This window comes from Verruconis gallopava (genome assembly GCF_000836295.1).
Source record: "Verruconis gallopava strain CBS 43764 unplaced genomic scaffold supercont1.3, whole genome shotgun sequence".
Lineage (NCBI taxonomy): Eukaryota > Fungi > Ascomycota > Dothideomycetes > Venturiales > Sympoventuriaceae > Verruconis > Verruconis gallopava.
In genome coordinates, this window is record NW_015622139.1 from 1,181,322 (window position 1) to 1,202,183 (window position 20,862).

Consider the following 20,862-nt stretch of genomic DNA (forward strand, 5'->3'; position numbering starts at 1 on the left):
GAGGAAAATCAGAATCCAATTGGTTTTTCAACAAGCCACACAAGGCTGAAATTTCCAAGTGACGATTGTAGGGGAAAAAGAAAGAATTCACGACACTGAACTTCCAGGCACTGGTATACATCTCGGAGAAAGTAGGAACTCTTTTATTACTCGACAATGGCGATCACAACAAAATGATTCTAAAGTCTTTGCGCCGGTAAACGCTCCCTGGCAATGGTTACTTCGATGCACTATCTTCAGTACCAACCCTCTTGCTGGGTACGATATATGCTGATGCAGTGACCTGTTTGCTTCCCAACCCATTTATTTAACGAGAAAAAAAAATCCTTCGACCTTATATACACGCAAAAGATGCTGTGTTCAACGCCACGGCAGCGTGTGCTGAAGAGTGGCAACGCCGATTAGAAAAAGGCTATTCACAAGGATCATGGCAGGCGAGAGCTTCACCGCCTGCCTCTAAAATAATCGTAACTCGTAGCTTCATTATCCATGGGTGTCTGCTGGCTGAGAACACTTAAAGCGGGGCTCTGGGGTCTGGAGCCTCCGCTGAAATTTCTGAAGCTGTTACTGCCCATCGGTGCTGCACCTTGAACTAAGTTTGAGCGCGCAGGGGAGTAGCTCCGATCCCAGGCGCCTCGATCAGGGCTAGGGGAGGCCTCGCGAAGTGCCGAGGGGGTGGTATGATAGCCCGCTGGATACGTGGTGCCAATATCCTGGCCGCCAACTGTGCTCTCTGAATCTCTGGAGCTCGATCGTTTATGATTGCCTGAACCAATGCGTGCCGCGTTCGCCTCGCGGATCGTGGCAGGGGTGGCAGTGCGAATGATATCCTCGGGCTTGCCGTACAGCTCGCCATCTCCGCCGTACTCGGACCGAAAGTCGTCTCTGTCCTTGTAATTTTCAAAGTCGAGCTGAGAGTCGTTCACGAATTCGAACGGGCCTTTCTTGCCTTGGCCACCCTTTTTGAGATCTTTCATGTTGTACATGTCGCTGAAGCCAGCCATCGACACGGCGTCGTCCTCACCGAGACGGCCCTTGTAGACTTGTGCCAACAGATGTTGAGACTTTGCGTGCACCATGGGCGTCATGAGAGACTTGTACAACGCGGGGTGGCCGAAGCGCACAGCCACATTGTTGCTCCGCCTGGATGTCGTGTCCGACACGACGCCCGCCTCCTTGTTCATGAATCCTCGCGTGTAGAAGTGGATCTGGTCATCGAAAGTCTTCATGCAATACAGTTTGAATCCAATGAGCATCAAAGGGAGCGGAATCATCGCTCCTAGCATGGTCCAGTAGTCGAACGCCTTCGCCACCACAAGGAATGCGACGATCAAATTCGAGAGGAAGACGGCAAAGAGAAACCGATTGAAGAGCACGCGCCAGAACTGACCACCGGACTCGTTCTTGGTGACGAAGACGTACAAAATCAAGTACTTCTTCAGCCAAGAGTCGAGGACAAAGTACAGCGCTGTAATGGGCAAGACGAGCGGCTGAAAAGCCGCGAAGCAAAGGGCAACCGTCGCGTAAAATAGGAAATAGTTGTAGTACGAAGCGTAGTCAAAGGGTTGCGGAGCCGTGTACTGAATCAGTTGTCGGGGTGTGGGAGACAGGAATCGTCGAGCGAAGGAACCCCATCCCAAATTCACGATCTGGGCCAGATCAATGGCCGCGCCGAGATTGCGTTGCAGGAGCCAGGTAATCCAGAAGGGAGAGACGGAGCACAGAGCGTAGAAAGTCTTCGTCCAAATGTCACCGTGCTTTATCGCGTCCAGGATGTTTTCGTCGTTGTCCTTCGCATTGATCACGGCGACCACATACTGCCAGATAGCGCCAAACAGCGAGAATACGATGAGGTTGTTGAATATGAAGAAGGCGTAGAGCTTGTGAATGACGTGGCGCTCACGGCTGGTCTTTGTGATGTCACCTCCGCGCATTGACAACCTCCGGAAGATGATGGGGAGACAGTAGTAGAAGGCGGATGTGATCGCCGGGGCCAGAATACCCTGGATGACTGCCCACAGCTGGGGGTCGCGGTGGAGCTCCGTGTCGAACGCCTTCCACACGAGGGCAAGGTTGGACAAGTTAGAGACGAAGACGGCAAGTAAGGCGTTGACGCAAGTCCAGACAAGCAACAGAAGGATAACCCAAAGGTAATTGCTCCACTTCTTGACACGTTGTGCTTGCCTGGAAAGCACTAGGTTTTGCCAAATGATATCGGAAGGCCGTGGGGCCAGTCGTACAGTCGCGCCGTGCGGATGCTTGCGGCGACCGGCATACGCGACGCTGTGGGCCTCCTCCACGCTCTCATAGCTTGCGAAGCCATACGGCATGGCATTTCGTTGATCGACGGAAAGCCGAATGTTGTTGATCTTCCCTTCCAGCTCGTCAATGCGCGACGTCAGATAGATGATAGCGTCCACCTTCTGCCCCTTGACGTAGTTCGGATCCTTCTTCGACGGCGTGGTGAGCGGTCGGTTTGCGGGAAGCTTATTCGGATTTTTCAGATACTTAGCAAGTATCTTCTCCAGCTGCTGCACCAGCTCCTCGTGCTCTTCAATCAGCTCTGGCAGATCTCGGACATTTCTGGCGATGGTTCCTCGGGGTAGATCCTGGGTGGTCTTGACTTCGTCCACGATTCTGAGCACACCCTCGTCCGTGCGAAGCGTCTTCGGAATCTCGGTGATCATCAACGTCCTAGCGTGAAGACTGTTCTGGTACTCGGGACTCTCAAAGTACTCTCTTCGGAGCCGGGTAACGGCTCTGTAGTTGGACCACAGGAAAAAGCAGCACACGAAGTCGATGACGTAGGCAGCCGCAACGAAGGCCCAGAAGATCTCGCCAATCATGTACTGGGGCGTCATCTTGGTGAAGATGCCTACCACGGACGTTTTGGCGTCCTTGCCGAACTGCAGGTTGCCGCCAACGACGTTGACGGGAATGAGCACTGCCAGGCCCAGGACCGAGAGGGCGAGGAAGATGTTTCGACACATCTTGGTGAAACGTATGAAAATGGCTGCGTCTAATCCAACCTTCTCGACGAGCATCTGCTCTCGTGTTTGCAAGACCGGATTGATCCATGCCCAGGGACTCTTGCCAATGCGAGGCGGCGCATGCTTTTCGTCCGCGTGTTTCAAGCGTGGGGCGTAGACGGTCGTGTTGAGGGGTCGAAGGAAGCAGAAGATGAGGGCAATGATGGCCGTGAGGGCAAGCGACGTGGCCAGCGAAGCCCAGATAGCATTGTCACGGATCTGCAGGCGGTAGTTGTGTTAGCAGCGGTCGGCGGGCGGTTCCATGTCACGAGCCAGAACCGTACCTGATTGGCGAAGGGGTTGGATATCAGCTCCAAGAACTGGTCTGCAGCGCTCTTTGTCGCAGCAGGTGCGGACGCATCATCGTCACGCCGAAGCAGAACGAGCACCGGGCTCGGCTCCATACCGATGTGACGCGTTGAGTAGGAGAAAATGCGATCAGGACGACCAAAAGGACCAGGACACAGTCGAGCGATCGGCAGATAGAGAGTGCTGGAAATGACGTGTCCGCCGCTGACAAACTGTTTAGTCAAGAAAGCATAGTCCTCCAGCGATAGCGACCGTCACAAGCGGAAGAAGAAGAAGAAGAAGAAGAAGAAGAAGAAGAAGAAGAAGAAGAAGAAGAAGGATAAAGAGGACCTAAGGGTAGGGAATGGAGTCTCGCTAAAGACGGGAAAGAGTAGAAAAGGGCTTCCGTTGCAAGGAGAGAGAGGTCGGAAAGCAGAGAAAGAGAGCGGAGAAAATTAAATTATTTATTTTCAAAAAAAAATCTCAATGCCGAAATGAGCCCGCTGCTTGACGAGCACAAAAGGAGGACAGGGCCAGAGAGGACGGATAGGACGCGAAACGATGGGAGAGCGAAAGTGTGAGGAACGAAAGGAACAACGATGGCTTGAGGAAAGCGAAAGATCTCTAGACGTGTGAGAAGAATGGCTCCCTCCCCCAATGGGGCGGATGCTGAGGTGCGAAAAATCAAGCTCCACTTCCGCGCGTGCGGCTCCCATGGGCCGCTGGGCAGGAGGGCGACATCCTGGGAGAGACGCTAAACTCGGGGCCGCTGGACGGCTGGAGGGACGGGCCAAGTTTACTGGCTGCTTTGAGCGGTTGAACGGCGGAACTGCAACGTTGAAAGGGGGGGGGGGGAGGGAGGGGAGGGCGAGCCTGCTAGCTTAGCCCCCCCCCCCCCCCCCGCCCGCAGAGACCCTCTGAGCAGCCCTGCGCATGACACTAGAATATTGCCCTTCCTGAACATGCGACTCGCCACCAATTAGGCCGCGCAACAGCCTCTCGCTCGAGGCCTCATGAAACGAGAACGCTGTCCGGGCGCGTGCGTCGAAAAGACGAATCTTTCTCAAGCGGAACAAGCTGAGCCTTTGAGCCTCCCAACTCCCGCCCTCGCAGCCGCTGCGTTGTGTTCTCCCAGAGCGCGACGGTTTCGCGACCGCTCCTTTGCGTTCTGTCGTCGACCTGTTTCGTCTGTAGATTGCTGCCACGTCTTTCCTCGCACACGCGCCCCGTTTCGACCAGCCCGCAGCACGGGTTGCGCGCAGCTGGCCTAATATTTTTTTGTTTTTTTTTTTCGTTTGAGGTTGGGGAGGGGGGAGAGAAGAAGTGTGCCGCAGTGCAGGCGTGCGCTCTCTCCGTCGTCACAAGAGGCCCTCGCCTGTCCCAAGATGTATCGATCAATCTCGTACACGCAATTGTTTGCTGCTTAACTTATCAGATGCTGTGCCAGCGCCACATGGCCTGGCCCGCTCATCCACAGACCGATCGACACGCGCGCTGCACCGAAATGGTTTGATGAACTGGTCACAAAGCCCTAGGGTACTACTACTGGCCGTTTTGCCACCAAACTTCGATAGTTTCACGCCGAGAAACACGAGCGCAGCGCCAGGGCAAGGCGACTGTGCATCTGTTCGCTTGGGCATAGAATGGAGATTAAAAAGAAAAATTGAAAAAAAAAAAATTAAAAACTTCATCTCTTTGTGTGATCTTCGCGCTTCTCGCCCTCAGATTTGCTAGCTGGGAACTAACTTGCTTTCGTTTTGAGCAGTGACGAAAACTGGGTGCTGTGCCGTGTCTAGATACAGTCTGAATACCGTCTTGCTGCAGCTGGCCTAAGCAGAGAACCACCGTCCCCCCTTCCGTGAACGCCCGTGTAGAAAGAAAAGACCAACGTGCGCCAACCAAAAGCTTCCGCCCGAGTTCGTTTCCTGCGATTCGCACATGCGCGCGACCGTCAAGCAATGACGGTGAATGGCCCCGCCCCCGAGCCACGCGTTTGCCGTGAAGGCCAGTGCCGTCGCCTTTGGCATGACGTGAGAAAAGATCGTCGTCTAAACGTGAACGCTGAACAAGGAGAAGAACATGAAAGAAAGAGAAGAAAAAAAAAGAGAGTCTGTCTTGGGGGAATAGGTGCAGTAAAAGCAAAACAAAGAAACCGCCAACCCCTTGTTCAACCGTGATTGACGCGCGTTATTCTGCCCAGTGGTCCTCCGCGTCAACCAGTTCGAAAGCAATCCGCTTGACAGGCTTCGCTTTCGACACCGACTTCTTCCGCGCGGTTCTGGCTTCGTTGTCAACGCCGCTGCCGCCGCCGTCGCCATCGTCGTCGCGCGCAGCCGGCCCCCTGTTTGGATTGCGGGCGGGCATCGAGCTAGATCGCTGCAAGAGATTGAACTTGAACTTGCGCCCAAACGACGAAGAGGACCTCCTCGGCTCGTTTCCCATCTCCGGGCTGCCGGTTTCCGGAGAGGCGGAGGCGACAGAGGACGTGCTCGACGAGTGGCTGTTCGAACGGGCGTGGCCCAACCGGCGCTGGCACCCGCGGCAGTACTGACAGCCACGAATCGAAGCCTGCGACGGCGATCGAGAGAGATCCGGTGCGTCCGTCTGTGTGGCTTTGTCCTGTGCAAAGCCCACGGGCAGCTGAGAAGAAAAGGACGAAGCGTCAAGTGGGGATAGAAATTCAGCTTGATTCATCGCCGGACTGCGCCTTCTGTTGAACAGGGGAGGCGAGTTTCTCCCGCCCGCAGGGAACTGGATGGCGGGATCGACGATGCCCGTGTGAGGACTGGGATTGACTGGCAATCCGTTCTTCGGTGCCGTGAAGGGGGTCTTGGGAATCGCCAGCTTGATCGCTGGCAACGGTCCCACTGTGTCCATCGGTGCGGCCGGGCGACGGTGGCCGTTGGGTTCATTGGCCAGTCTGGTCGCATAGCCAGGTTTGATCAAGGAGGCGGCCATAGTCGAGGCCATCGTGCTTGTTTTAGATGTGGTCGTGCTCCAAAAGGTTTGCGTGAACGACAGGTCGTCGACGAAGCTGGAGTGAGAAACAGAATCGCACCAAGCCTCACGGAGGATCAATTAAATATTATAAATAAGCTGTCAAATGTGTCAGGTTCTGCGTCTTGAAATCCTTCGAGCCAGCTCTGTGGGACGCAGCGCTAGCAAAACGGTATGTGAAAATGGTTCAAAGGTCTACGTCCAGGCCGCAGCGACGAAGTAGGAAGGAGTGCGGTACAAGTACTATGTAAGAGAAACAAGATGTTAGGGGAAGATATCTCTACGTTACAGGGTGCCCCAGTTGCGAGCGGCTGCAGACGTCTTTCAACCGCTGGCCGAGCTGCATCGAGGAGCCTCAAGGCAAAGGACGCTGCCACACAAGAAGGCTTCTGATGCCACCCATGCACATGCTAGCGGCAGAAATACGGCCAAAAGAGGAGCACACGACACCAAGAATAACCCGGCAGTCGTACGATTTCATCTGCAAGGACCATTCCAGCTAACTGGCGGGTTTCATGCCACAGCATATGATCAGCCGCTTGTGCAGCGTGACGGCTCTCCAGATGGACAAGGAGGATGGTGCAGTACGGACGTCCTGGCGTCAGCTGCTCCTGTGCGGCGAGGGAGGGGTTTAGCAAGGACGGTTAGAACTAGAAAATGGCCTGATGTGCCCGTGCCGCCAGACAGCTGGGCGTTTGAGTAGACATATTTGCCAGAGATGGTAGTTGGACGATGATCTATTCCACAGTCGACTTGTCTTGCTGGCGATGTTTTGGCGGCTGAGATATTTTTAGCGTCCCACAGCTTTTATTCTTTCCTGGGTTCAGCAGGCCGCACAGCGCTGTTCGTCGTGTGATTGGCTGTGGCCGCGGGCTGTAGGCGCTCTGTTTTGGGCGCCTGCAACCTCCTCTGCAACCTCGATCATCTCTTCCCTCTGTGGTCCCGTGTCTTGTCATACCGTCGTACGTACAACAAAGTTCCCACGCCTGCAGATATGCCGTGAGGGAGACGGGGAACTCGGCCTGTTTTGTCTCTATAAAGGTAGCCCCAGAGCCAGGCTTCGGCGCTTTGTTCCTTGCAAACTCTGTTCCAGTGGAAGTGGAAGCTGGGCAGAGAGCTCAGAGTAGTAACAATCAGGCCTGGTCGTTCGTTTGTTGGCAATACGCGGCCGTTCTGAATCTTGTCGCTTAGCATGTAGCATGAGAGTCATGAACGGTAAGGTGTCGCCTCTCAGCAGCTCATAACCGTGTCACGATTACATTGCACAGAGAAAGAGAGTATAAGATACGGTCCCAACAAAGGCCCCCAAGACTTGGGTACTTTCCTCCGTTGCAAACCACGTGAGGTCCTGCTTTATCATCGTGAGAAGCTATCTCATTTCAGAGGGTAGCAGATCACAGCAGTGCTTGAGCTTTTGCATCACGATGCTGCCAACGCTGTGCTCTTGCTGCGAAATTTTTCTCAAGCAGCAGCATCAAAGGCTAGATGAGAGAAAAATCACACTGGCAGTTGCGAGCGGTCGTGATAGTCCCGACAAAGCTCATGCAAAATCGGAAAGTTTTTGACTCAATGAGGCGGGGGTTCGATCTCTAGACTTTCGCAGGAAGGCAGAATCATCTTAAAAAGAAGGTGTGTCGTGAACGAGAGATGCTCGTTCGTGCTTTTTCTCGTTCCTTGGAACGGCGAATCACGAAAACAGTTCAATTGGACCTAGAGAGGAAAAGAGAAAGTTCAACGAAATCCAAAGACACATCGAGAGCAAGTTCACCACGCAGGTGGCATCATTCATCTTGAGTGTTTGTTTTTATTTTGTGTGATCGCTCATGAAGAGTCACAGGGTTCGTGAAGTAATCCTGATCTGTCTTCGGTTCGACTCGAGAGAGCATGTCAAAAGTGATGCGGCTGCCGCTGCTGCTACTACCCCAAACTTCTCTCCGGAACTTCCCAGTCTGATGTTATTTGAACGCTTCATGAGAAAAACAATAGAGGAGAAAGTAAGATTTACTGGTACATCTCGGGCCCGGGATTCGGGTCCGGTAAAGCGCATGCTGCGCGTGCGAGAACGGAAATAGCGGAACGAAGTTAGGGCGAACATGAAAGGGTTCCTCCTTATAGTTGGGAAGAAAAAGACTGGGGACATGATCATACTTTTCCGGAAAATGAAAAATGTTGAATTAAGGAGCAGACGGGAGGAAGTCGAATGCCGTGCAACTCGCTCGCTGGATACAAAAAAAAATGCTGTGCGAGGGGGAATACTGGTGCGAAAAAGAAAATGTGTTTTGATATAGCATCTTTTTTAAAACTCCCCTCCTGTCTCCCGTTTTGATTTCTTCTGCAAAGGGGTATAAAGTATTCTCAGCCCGATGAAAAGCGAAAGGAATGGTCCGGCTACCAAACCCCATGACCAAGAAAACACTTGAGACTAGTGCTCTTATCTTAGGTTTGTTAGGCCTCAACCCAATTACATAGAAGACGAAGTTTTTTTCCCGTAAGTAACCCGTTAAGACATCGTAAGAACTGGATCTCGAAGATCTGGTGTATCCTTCTGCCGCACTTTCTTCGGATCGAATCGTGATATCTCGAAGAAGATATAGAAGGCGACAAGAGCGAAAATAATTTCCACGCAGATAAGAAAGATAAAAAAAGAGCAAATTCCCGTGAATGCATCCCATCTAAATGCAGAAAAAGCGTGACCGTAAAGAACCCGAAGATGTTTGTTATTTCGTCGTCGGAGAAAGAGATGCCAAGAAGCATCAATGGGATGTTGGTTCGACATCTTGGCAAGTGTGAGCGCCGATTTTCCGACTTCGATGCGTCGCATGGGTGCGAGTGTTGAGTATGAACGTGTGGTGGGCCGAACGTCTGCGCGGCATCAACCAATAGCCGAGAGGGAGCCGAGTTTCTGCACGAAAAAAAAAACGCGCAATGCAGCCACGAGCGGCTCGGCAGATACCCAAATTGCGGCCATGACCCAAGAGCACCGTGCGGAGAATCTCGAAGTCCACGCCACGCAAGGCATGCGGTGCAGAGACTTCTTCCCGGAAAGGAGTCGTAAAAGTCGAATGTGACGAGAGCGAAATTCAAACCCGAGCCCAAACGCCCGTTAAACCCGCTGATCCCTTTGATGTTTGAAAATTGAAAAAGTGGTCTATCCGGTGAATTGAACAAATGCAGGGGTCGTTCGAAGTGAAAAAAAATAAAACAGCCGTGAAAAATTTCTAATGGCCCGCCTCGTGTGGTATGTGCCGCGATGTTTTGCCGAACAATGGTCGCGAAGTATAGACTTTGAAGTATTAGAAGTGTTTGGATAGGTGGCGAAACCACTTTTCTCCCCAGATAAACTTTTAGGTATTGGAGCAAACGAAACACTGGCGAGTAGGCGCAGAAGAGAAAAAAAGGTCAGAACCAAGCCATGGGCATTGTGGAGGAAGCGGATGTCCACGCAAATGAGAAGAACGTCTAGGCCATCACGGACTGCTGGCAGTAGTGAGGGCCAACCCAATACGGAACCTGTTGACGTGAGCAATGACCACAGTTGCAGTGAATGCTGTGTCCAGTCCAAGGGTTTTGCTGGTTGTATGTTGGAGTGAACGGAGTATAGGGGGCATTCAGAGGCTGCGGCATGGAATTAATCTGATATCCTCTTCTAGAGTATGAGTACGCAGAGCCGTCAATCGGTGCCCAAGTGCCAGGACCACCGTAGTACTCCGGCGTAGTCGGTCCCGTGTGTGGTGCGGAACTTGGCGAGCTGTCGTGCGCAGACCGCCTGATTAGCCATGGGTCAAACGGTGTGTAGACAGGTGTGTGGTGGTTGGTGGGGAACGGCCGAGCATTGTACTCCATACCAGACATAGGAGTGTAACCCATGATGGCTGACGGGGGTGAGAAGGGCTTGTGCGCCGGGGAGTGGTGCTGGACGTTGGTATCAATGGGACTGAGTTTGAGAGACTGAGCGCCACGATCCAGTCTGGTCTTCTCGTAGTCCTTCCAGTGCTGCATCCAAGCGTTGAAACCATTGTGCTCGGCTGGGTCGATGTGGAGCTTCCAATCCAACTCGGCCAGCCACTCTCGCTCCATCTGATTCAACGTTCGGATGTCTATGCCACTGACATCCGCCCAGGAACGATTGATGAAGGTATTGTCATCGAGGAACTTGCTGCCCATGATCAGCGCAACAGTCAGAAGGCGATAAATGAAGTTCTCAGAATGGTTTGGCTGCGACGTTGCAGCGAGGCGAGCCATGTGACCGGAAAGATAATGCAAGCTAAGCACAATGGTTGCTGATGGGAGACGAGTGGCGCACAGCACACTGTTGACCCACGCACGAAAGGCGGTATGACTGGGTCTGCTCGACTGAACCCTGGTGATAATGTCAACATTTGCAACGTGTAGAGAGACCATCAAGTAAGCATACAATTGTTGAGCTTTTTCCGTGACGAAATCCGTCATCTCTTCCATGTCATAGTCCAGCTTAGCGGAGACGCCGCCAACAGGCTTTTCATCCTTCTGTTTCTGCTGTGACCGCTGCTCGTGATACCGGTATGGCGGAGGCTGCTGGTAAACGTCAATGGGCACAGACTGGTCCAGAGAGCGAACTGGCGGGAGAGTGACACCCATGCCGTCGTTGTACCGACCGATAGACTGCACACCTACCGACGACGCATAGCCCTGTTGCGGATGAACTGCGGCACTGGCACGTACATAGCGGCCGGCATAGTCGTACATCATCTCATCCTGGCGTCCAAACTGCTGCGCACCGTAACCGTGAGGCTGGTACGGCATGCCTGAACAGTGGCTGCTATGGAAGCCTGTGCTGTACTCCGGTGGTGTGAGCGGCATGTGCCGGTTGTTGTAGAAGGACGGCATGACTGAGTAGTGTCGCAGTCGTTAGAAGCGAAAGAAACGGCTTTGAAAGCCCTGGGTGTGACGTTAGTTACGGTGGCAAGGATCAAGGTCGCGTTGTCAAGTACCGTTCCCTTCACCTCCAACCGTGGGATGGAGAGCGAAAGCCCTTTGACGGACGAAGTCAAAGCACTTAGCAGGTCGTTGTCATCCGGGGTACGAGATTGGGCGTAATGACGTTAAAAGCGGGTGAAAAGGGCAAGTGCTAGAACGTAGCTGGGTGCGACCGCGCGGACGAGGCGACGTGTCCCAGGGCTGGCGTTGACTGGAGAGAGAAAAGCTACTCCACGACAAGAGTTGGAAGCACCGCGTCAGAGAAACGGCAGCGCGTGAGCAGGTCGTGTGTATGACGACGGGCGCCACAAAAACACGTATTCCTCGTGTGAGGATTGGGATGAAGGACGTTTGCCGTGGAGGTGGTCGAGGTCGACGGCAACGATGCTAAGTTAATAGGTCGTTGCACCGGACAAAGGCGACCGTGATCCGGGAATTGGAGATTGACGCGTAGGCCGAAGTAGACAGTGCAGCTCGATGCCGCGAGACTGTGCAAGGAGCAGGATCTGGACGTCGAGAAGTGGTTTGATGAGAGAAGCAGGTTTTGGGTGTGGGAAAAACAGCCGGAAGGGGATGAGCTGAGTGTGTGCGTGTGGACGGTTTAGTCTGCCTTTTAGGGTGGACCAAAAGTCAAGACGCACACACGCACACGCGGTCCGAACACGCAAGACACAGTCTCGGTGCCGTAGGCTGCAGCGAAAGTATGAACCGACCCGAGGTGCGGAAGCGAGGCGGTTGGCTGATGACAGAATCGCGAGGTGGCGATGAAAGTGGTAGGCCTGTTTCGGTGGGTTTTTTTTGGGAGGTGAAGCTGACTGACCAAGAAAGCGGATCAAGTCTGCGAAGGCCACACACACGCACGCACACGCACACACACACGCAACGACGGACGAATCAACCGACCGGTGCCGACAACCAGCGCTGTGGAAAAAAGAGGACGCTGAAGATGAAGGCGCTGCGAGTGGAGATGAGTCGCTCAATTAAGAGCGCTGCCTGCGACGAGAGGGGAGAGAAACGGTGGGTTTAGAGGGTGACGGAGAGGAGAGGAGAGTTGGAGTGGGAAAGAGTAGGGAAGAAAGACGAGGAAGGAAGGACGGGGGTGGGTTCAGACAAGTGAAGGCAGAACAGGGGGAAGGGGAAGGTGCGGACGAGCGTGGCAGAGTGTGGGAGTGCGCGTAATCACTGGGAACGTGAATAATGATGAGGTGAGAGGTCAGCGACTTGGAGTGTGCGCGGGTGGGTAGGTGGGTAGACGGGCGGATGCGGTGCGGGTGTGTGTGCGAGTGTGTCCGTGAGTGTCCGCGAGTAGGGTGTGTGTGTCTGCCCGTCTGTGCCTGCGGGCGTGTGCGTCCGTGTGCAAGAGGACGGAGGTACGTCTGATGTGTGTCTGCGTGTGCATCAGAAGGGTTCCGTGGGCTCGTTCTAAATGCTGCGGCACCCAAAAAGGGAAAAAAAACAGCAGAGAAGTGGGTGGAGCCAGAGTGGGCGTGCTACTACCTGCCACCATGACGGCGGCTAAAGTTAAGTTACTGCCCAACAGCACCACCGCAACCACCACCACCATCACCTCCTCCTCTGCTCCTCTGCGCACAGTACTGTCCCGTACATGTACGGTGCTGTACACGACTGTCCGCACTGCCGCATTCCACGCCTGTAACTAAGTCAATAGGGCACCTGAAGGAGAGTTGAACCTGCACATGACCGAACGCTCGTCCACGCCTAGCGTCCACTAGTCCTGGCTCGTCCGGCAGCTTGCCTTCCTTTTCCCATTCTTTCTCTTCTTCCCAACCGTGGGCCTGTGCTCTCCGCTTTGAGGCTTGGGTTTGGGCTTGGGCATAGGCCATTGTTCGGCTTTGGCCTGGCCGTACGTTTGGTTCCGGCGCGAGGGCGGTCCACGACAGGGGTGCGGTAAAAAAAAATCTCTTCTAGGCACTGCGCAAAAAACCGTTCACGATGACAAGAGGGCTACGCCCACCCCTTCCGCTTCTCATCTGCCCACCAATCACGCCTTTTCCATGTTCTGCGTTCCCCGTCCTCCTCGCCGTTGGTGGGTGCCATTACACACAGCTCACAGTAGCGCTCATTGTTCACGCTGGTCAGTAGCCGTGTATTTTGTCAGCCGGACAAAAGCCTCTGTCCAGCGTACGTCAGACCTTATCCCATCTGTCGGACAACGACAGGAAGTCCACCGTGGCAAAGCCGCGTGCTTTGTTGCCATCCAGTCAACCATCAAATGCAAGCTCTGGCATGCCGGTCGAGCGGAGCGAAAGTATGTCGAGCAGCCATTTTGCAGAGCCCCCTCACAAAGGCTGCCCATGGGAGAACACATGAGCAGCAAAATTGGCAATGCCCCGTTGACTCGACTGCCCACCAATAATCCGCTCTCAACGAAAGCGTCAGATCAAACGCGGCCACGGCTGTGTTCGCAATGGAGAAGCCGCTCTGCCCACATGTCTACCAATAAAAGCCTGGCGGCCGCCACACACACGCAGCCGCCACGCGACGGTCCCGGTCGCAAGGCCGAAGGCTTCTGTCAATCATAACAAAAGCAGCAAACCAAAAAGGATCAAGCACGGAGCTCTTCGTTGTTGCCATTCAGCTCTGCTCAGAACAGGAGCCCCGTCCTCGTCGTCGTAATAGGTGCAGTAGGTTAGTCCCATTTCGCTCGTGTTGAAATAATGAGGCCCTCTAAACGCCCCTGCCTGAGCCATAAACTGACCACGCTTGTGCGCCTTTGACTGTGAAACTATTGCTACTACTACTCTTTCGCTTGCAGGCGCAGAAATTGCTGCGGACGCCCAACGGCTGGGCGGATGGCATGGCAAAAGTCTGCCTCTCCGCTCACTCACAAGGAGAAGGGGAAAAAGAAATAACAATTTGGCATTGACGAGTCTTTTCTGCTCTGCATTTCCATGTTGGGTCCTCGAGGGGGAGGAAAGCGCAAGGCCTGCTCCTGAGCCCCTTCCCGTTTTCAACCTCGTATTTTTGCTTTGCCGCGTGCGCAATTCCAAAAAAGAACTTAGGCGACGTCCAGTCTGTACCGTACATCCCGCCGGAGCCCGCCTTTCAACCCTCACGAGAGCAGACGGCCGATGGACGGAAGCGGAGCAACATCCATCTCGTACATTCGTAGTGCAGCGGCCGGCTGAAACCGTGACTGGGCACTCACTGTGGGCCGCCTGCTGGCGAAGGAGAGCGAATTGTCGCTTGCTCGTTCGTCAGCACTCGGCCGGAAGAGGGAGAGGAACGGAGAGAGGAGACGTGGGGAAGGGGGCCAGAACCAAAGAGTTGTTGAACCGGAGGTTACGAAGGATCGATGCTGCGTTACACGGAGAGTCAAAAGCCTTGTTTCCGTGAAACGCAGAACGCAGTAAAAAAAGCATGAGCCTTAACAGCGATTAAACAAAAAAAAAAATAACTTTATAGACAAAAAATTACTTTGAGCCGTGGGTCAGTTTGCTTTCTTGCCGAGCAACCGTCCGGAGCAACCACAGTTTTGGATTTCCCAGCTGTTGGATTTCCCCACATATCTTACGAAAAGCCGTTTTATATTCTTGCTGCGTGTCACGGGTTTGCTGTTGCTGTTTGCATGCGTTGAGGGAGACGTGAGGACGAAACCTGTGCGGTATCTTATTACTGACACACGCAACGCGAAAGAGGCACCGAGCCCACACTTCGCCTCCAGTTAACACCAAACTTTTCTTCTTTTTTTTGGTGCATATGACACTTTTTGTTTTCTATTGATTTTTTTTGAGTTTTGCCGCGCATGTCCCCTCTGTGCCGGTACCCTCGAGCTCCCTCCCCCCAACCCCACTACGGAACGCAGACGCGGAGAAGGGAAGGAGTTAAGGGTAAAGAAGAGGCAAGTGGAGAATTGGGAAGAGAGAGAGAAGCTAAAAAGAGGGTTTGCAGACGAGCGGAAAGGCTCGGACGCAGGGCTCGCGTTCGGTTGAGATCTGCCTTGCATCGCACCGTCGTGCATAGCATGGCTAGAGTCGGGCAGCGTCAGCATCAGTAACAGCAGCCGTAGCAGCAGCTGCTGCTGCTGCGGCGGCGGCGTCGGCGATAGCGGTAGGACCGAAAAGCATGGCCTCCACAAAATGAGCTGAGGAACTGGGGATGCTGTTGGGCTTGCAAAAAGACGAAAGAGAGAGGACATGCGTTCCTGCGAACGGCTGGCCAAGGCCGATGCAGAAGTGCTAGACGCGCGCTCCGTCCCTCCGTCCTTGCATCATTTCGCCCTTCCTTTCTCAGGCGTCGTTCCGGCCTGCTTCGGCGACCGCTTTTTGCCGTCCTCGGGAGATTTCAACGAGGGTGTGTTCTGGGCCCTTGCAACCCACCTACGCTGCTGTGCTGTAAACTAAAATAGTTCCCACGGCGCGAAGAGGGAAAATAATATCGAAAACCTTGCGTGCGGTGGGAATGGAAAAGTGAGCCCACCGCATCCGACCGAGAAGGATGCAGCCATCCTGCTCTCCCGCCCTTCGCTTGCGGGGTCCAGTCCGTTCTAGTGGTAAGTCGGTCACGGCGGAGCAGAAGGGGAGCTGCACAAGAGTCATTCGCACCACTCCGTCCGGCCAACCAACGCGTCCCCTGGCTTTTTTCCCTCTTCCTTTCTTCTTCAGTGGCGAAAACACAGAAGCAAGATCATGACGATGACGATGACGGCGTTGGGTATGATGCGGTCGCTGGCTGATGATGCTGTCATAGCTGACGTCCCCGGCCGCGTTCGCTGCCACCTCGTACAAACCATCCAAGGCAGCCGGCCACCATGCTCTTGATGATGATCTAATCCTTACACGGCGCAAGGCAACAGCGCCAGCAGCGTGTGCCAGAGCCTGCCCTTCGTGCTGTTCGAGCTTGACAGCACAACCGTGTTCATCTTTTCATTCCTTTCCGTGCATTCGCGGCATCTCGCTTCGTTGCAGCTTTGCCACTGCAATCCGTGATCAGCGTCAATCTCTTTCTTGGTTCCCTCCTGTTCGCTCAAATGGTCCAGGCGTAACCAACACACCCTGTTGGCTTGCATTCAGGACGTGTGCATTAGGCCCAGTTACACAGGCTGCACGTGCGGGCTGCTGGAGAAGACGCAGAGCTCGCTCAAACCGCTTCGTGGGATCGAAAAGATCCTTGTTGTCGCGCTTGCCGCAACGATCCCTCTTTATCTCTGCTCCGCGACGTATTCAACGAGGACCGACCAAGCGATTTCCCTCCGCTTCTCTTCTCACTGCACTTTCCCGGCAAGCAACTGGTTTGAGCCTCGGGCAAGTGAGCTTCTAATTTGCAGTCGATCACTCGGACAGCACGTGGTAAGCCTCTCCTACTCATCCAGGGTCACGCAATCGAATATACAGGACTGGGTTCCCTTACTAGACCCCTACGAGCGAAGTCTTCTTGTCAAACTTCGTGTCTCATGCACAAAAATCACTTCGTGAGGGTAGCATCTATCTTCAAACTCGGGTGTTGTCATTTGCTTGGCGTATCACCCAAACACGCGATTTTGTACAAGGTTGCAAAGTGAAGGGGACAATTGCAGTTCCCAACAGTGCACTTTGCGCAAGGGGTCAAAAAAAATTCTGTGTGTGCCATGTCATCTGCAGAGTACTTTTTCATACCGAGCTACCGTACTGAAGCCTGTACGCCACCGTGCCGTTGGTGCCCTCATACAATTAATCCGAGGGTTGCCAAATGCTTCGCATAAACCGTGACCCACGCCACCGCTGTCAGCAAGGAAACAGCCGAATACGCTGCCCTCCTTGTTATGATCCCATACTGGCCCGCACAATTTCCTTAGTTCATCTGTCTGATCAGAGCATTGATGTGCTCCTCCCGGTTGCCAAGATCACCTCCCTCAATGAAGTGCTTGAATTTGCGAGGTCTGAAACCGCCAGTGGGGTTGGACAGCTTGAACGGCCATAGGAAGTTGCTGCGGTGATGGTTAGCGGAATGTAGAGCTAAACACATTAGAACGAAAACCTACCTGGCCTGCTTGAAGTTGGGGCCGACAGTGTAGATCTCGTGGATGAGGTCTTCCATGCAGACAATGCCGTACTTGCCAAGATGCTCCTCGATGATTGCGTTGTCCGTGAGCGGCACACGCTGCTTGTTCACCTTGCCATAGCCGCGCTTGTAGATGAGCTCACGTACAGACTTGAGGTTGGGATAACCATAGGCAACGAAGGGCTCGACAATTCGCAGCATCTCGATGGTAGCCTTTGTCAAGCGGACGAAGACACCATTGTTGATCTGGAGGAGACGCAGAAGCTGAAGAGTCTTGCGCTTCTTGGGGTCGATCTTGTTGATACCCTTGATACGGACAACGAAGGCGAGCTTGGCCTCGGCCGGAACGTGGAAGTGACCCTCGGACTTGGCTACGCGGTGAAGGCGAATCTTCTCGCGCTCCGCATCGCGGTATTCCTTCACGTACTTCTCAGCACGCTGGAAGATGACTTTGCGCTTCTCCTTGTTTGCCTGTGGATACATGGTCAGTCTGATCCATCAACGACATGACTTCTCGTCAAGTGATGACTCGTTCCTCCACATCAGTCCCGAAAGATGGTTAACTTAGCGACAACATCGGCGAGGAGCCTAGTCGACTAGGTGGTTTGCTATCATCATAACTCTGTCTCCCCGATAAGCAAAAGGGATGTACCTACAGCTCGCTTCTTCTCAAGCTCGGCAGCACGGCTGGCACGCTCCTTCTCTTGAGACTTGCGCTTCTTGAGGAGAGATTCAGGCGCGAGAATCTCGCTCTTAGTTGGGACCGTACTGTGTTGCGTTAGAATAGTCAGGCGTTTAATGTTTGTACTCGCAAGTCGAGAATTGCAGCATAGCGGCATTCTGAACTGGAGTTACATCTCGATAATATCGCATCGAAAGTCACGGTTTCATCCGCAGAAACGAGTCATCGTTTCTACATCTGGATCGCAACCGTAGATTGATGCGCCCTGCGTGCAGGGTCGTGAAGAGCACGCTGAATACACAAACGTTCAGCGGCCAATGTATTCTGGAGCGAAGTGCTACCTTCTGCCCCAACATCTCTGCCCATACTCTCAAGCGCCGCAAGAAGCTTACGGACGTCATGAGGGCTGAGTCTGAGGAAGAATCGAGCTGGTGCTGCGATGAGCCATTCCAGCAGATATGTGCCTGACTATCCTACCATTCTCTTTTCTTGTCGTATTTGTCGTGGCGGTGGAATTCCCTTACGTCTTGACAGCGGTAGCTTTCTTAGCAGGAGCCATTGTTGCTATTGACCGATGGAGTGCGAAGGCTTGGGCGAGGTCTGCAAGGAAAAAGTTCGAGAAAGAAAATTGCTACCCGTTTGTGGTGATCCGTGCGCAGGACAACTTTTCCTTGTAGCCTTAGGCCAAGTTTTTATACACGTGAATCTACATATCATCGATGTCTATGAACGAGAGTTATGATAACTTTCTTATCGTGTTCTTTCTGAGCCGGCAGACCCCACTGTTACGCCTTGAATATGGCTTCTCGCCGTGGAGTGGGCCTCTCGGCCTTCTCCAACGAGGCCATTAAAGATGCTTATGCCAACTACGGCTCTTCAATCCAAGCACAGCATCTTGATTCTCTTCAGACTCAGCTATCAGTCTTCCAGCAACTTCTCCACAACTTCAGCATAACTCATGGCAAGGACATCCGAAGCAACCCCACTTTTCGCGCTGAATTTGCACGTATGTGTAACGCTATCGGCGTGGACCCTTTAGCGTCATCGCACACCAGCAAAGGCGCCAAGGGCGGGGGCAGTATATGGTCTCAGATGCTCGGCGGTAGCGTAAATGACTTTTATTTTGAGCTAGCCGTGCGAGTTGTAGAGGTCTGCAGGGAGACAAGGGCTGAGAATGGAGGGATGATGGCAGTGTCTGAGGTGAAGAAAAGAATTCAACAAGGAAAGGCTATTGGTGGTGGCATGGAGGTATCGGAGTATGCAATAAATCTCTTTCCCCTTCAGGTAGATAGGCTGCTAATGCCAATTAGTGATGACATACACCGCGCGGTCAAATCTTTGGAACCTCTTGCTTCCGGTTTCAAGATTATTCAGATTGGAAGCACAAAAATGATCCGATCTGTTCCCAAGGAGCTTAATAATGACCAGTCGACCGTTCTCGAAGTTATTCAGGTTCTTGGCTACGTAACTATATCAATGTTACGGGATAATCTCTCGTGGGAAAAAGGAAGGGCAACCGCAGTAGTTGACGACCTGATGGCCGACTCTCTCGTTTGGGTTGACCTTCAGGCTGAAGAGCCTGAATATTGGTCGCCTAGTTTTATATCAGGCGCAGGATGAAGCTTATTTGAGTATTTGATTTCATGTAGAACTTACCGGCTTCTTCGGGACCGAAGGAAGGAGAATATCCGACGAATGCGACTACCATGTTGAACAAAGAGCGTGCATTACTGCCGCTCTGCTACATAGCCCTTTGAAATCCTTAAGTGTCAGATATTACGTGATCTGGCGTAAGGTTGCAGTCGAGCATTGCAATCGAGCAACAAAGGCAAACAAAGCGGAGATGGAGAAACATGGACCATATGTCAAAAGCCGTTCATAGGGCAAGGTGCAGAACTATGATACTCTATATGACCGTGGAGAAATTTACGAAGAAATGTTCATGGCTATCATTGGATTGCAGTCTTCAAAGAATGGGCGATGATGATTGACAATATAATGGTAGCTACCATCCAGAACGCGAACTCTTCGTGGATTTTGAAACGTTGAAGTGTTCAAAAGCTTGGATCCAATAGTAGGAAATAAAAATGCACATGGCCGAGATTGCTCCATGTAGTCGTATGGATGCTTCACCACAACGAACAAAGCCAAAAATCGCCTACACATAATCATTTCTCCACAATACTTCACGCAGCCAGTCTTTCGATTACTACGACTTTTATAGTACAAGTCTAAAGATACCAAGTATGCTATGCTGCAGAACTTTATTGTTGCGTTCAACCTTTATCAATCAGCCGTTCTCTTCTCCGCAGTACAGAACCGAATAATCTTGCTGGCGACATCATAAGACAAATACGTTATGTCTTTCCAACGTGTCACGAAGTTTACCTCTGAACCCTACTTCTCGCTGTGCTATCATAAAACGCAGTGTTTTGGCAGGAGTTTCGGAATATCCCTGAAGTTGGAAGAGAATCTCATCTTCATCTTCCTGATTCGCGTCTTTGTCTCCACCTGTGATATCTGGAATGTCGAAGGCACATCAGCAAAGTCAGCTCATGTTGCTCTCTCACACGCCTCGCCCCTCCTGGATGCTGTTATATTCGACAAACTTATTGTAGAATTTCACAACCCTTCTGCAAGTTGTTGACTCCCCTGCAAGCAAAACTGTACGATATATCTGTAGAGCCTTTGTCTAGATATGCATACCAAGGATAATGCAATTGGGGAGTAAGCATCCAGGTCCAGTAGAAAAACAGCGGACAATGAGCTGAGTTTTTTTTTTTCGATGCAATGAGTGAGCTGAGGCATTCAGGTACTGCTACAAACTAATACCTAGCTTCAAAGCGTAATTCATCATGTAATACTGGACTACGGACGTTTGACGGGATTTTGCTCGTAGATCCGACGATC

General features: G+C 52.7%; 6 protein-coding genes across 6 annotated transcripts; 1 reads left to right on the forward strand and 5 right to left on the reverse strand.

Annotated features, from left to right (window-relative positions):
* Nucleotides 1–120: 120 nt before the first annotated feature.
* On the reverse strand, nt 121–3,660 carry PV09_01387 (uncharacterized protein). The gene is made up of 2 exons (XM_016354266.1): nt 3,314–3,660; nt 121–3,248 (listed from the first exon to the last, which is right to left on the reverse strand). Exons 1-2 carry the CDS (start codon nt 3,431–3,433, stop codon nt 444–446), a joined length of 2,925 nt encoding a protein of 974 aa, XP_016218361.1. The 5' UTR covers nt 3,434–3,660; the 3' UTR covers nt 121–443.
* Nucleotides 3,661–5,008: 1,348 nt separating this feature from the next.
* On the reverse strand, nt 5,009–6,912 carry PV09_01388 (uncharacterized protein). Its single transcript, XM_016354267.1, has one exon. The coding sequence runs from the start codon at nt 6,285–6,287 to the stop codon at nt 5,505–5,507; it is 783 nt and encodes a 260-aa protein (XP_016218362.1). The 5' UTR covers nt 6,288–6,912; the 3' UTR covers nt 5,009–5,504.
* Nucleotides 6,913–8,091: 1,179 nt separating this feature from the next.
* PV09_01389 (uncharacterized protein) lies at nt 8,092–12,511 on the reverse strand. The gene is made up of 3 exons (XM_016354268.1): nt 11,285–12,511; nt 10,729–11,231; nt 8,092–10,674 (listed from the first exon to the last, which is right to left on the reverse strand). The coding sequence occupies exons 2-3, from the start codon at nt 11,178–11,180 to the stop codon at nt 9,774–9,776; spliced, it is 1,353 nt and encodes a 450-aa protein (XP_016218363.1). The 5' UTR covers nt 11,181–11,231; nt 11,285–12,511; the 3' UTR covers nt 8,092–9,773.
* A 2,206-nt stretch (nt 12,512–14,717) lies between these two features.
* Nucleotides 14,718–15,595, reverse strand: PV09_01390 (uncharacterized protein). Its single transcript, XM_016354269.1, has one exon. It carries the CDS (start codon nt 15,427–15,429, stop codon nt 14,956–14,958), a length of 474 nt encoding a protein of 157 aa, XP_016218364.1. The 5' UTR covers nt 15,430–15,595; the 3' UTR covers nt 14,718–14,955.
* Nucleotides 15,596–16,673: 1,078 nt separating this feature from the next.
* PV09_01391 (60S ribosomal protein L7) lies at nt 16,674–18,566 on the reverse strand. The gene is made up of 4 exons (XM_016354270.1): nt 18,477–18,566; nt 17,927–18,038; nt 17,251–17,741; nt 16,674–17,196 (listed from the first exon to the last, which is right to left on the reverse strand). Exons 1-4 carry the CDS (start codon nt 18,509–18,511, stop codon nt 17,061–17,063), a joined length of 774 nt encoding a protein of 257 aa, XP_016218365.1. The 5' UTR covers nt 18,512–18,566; the 3' UTR covers nt 16,674–17,060.
* A 110-nt stretch (nt 18,567–18,676) lies between these two features.
* Nucleotides 18,677–20,157, forward strand: PV09_01392 (uncharacterized protein). Its single transcript, XM_016354271.1, has 2 exons — nt 18,677–19,208; nt 19,263–20,157. Exons 1-2 carry the CDS (start codon nt 18,751–18,753, stop codon nt 19,570–19,572), a joined length of 768 nt encoding a protein of 255 aa, XP_016218366.1. The 5' UTR covers nt 18,677–18,750; the 3' UTR covers nt 19,573–20,157.
* The last annotated feature ends 705 nt before the right edge of the window (nt 20,158–20,862 follow it).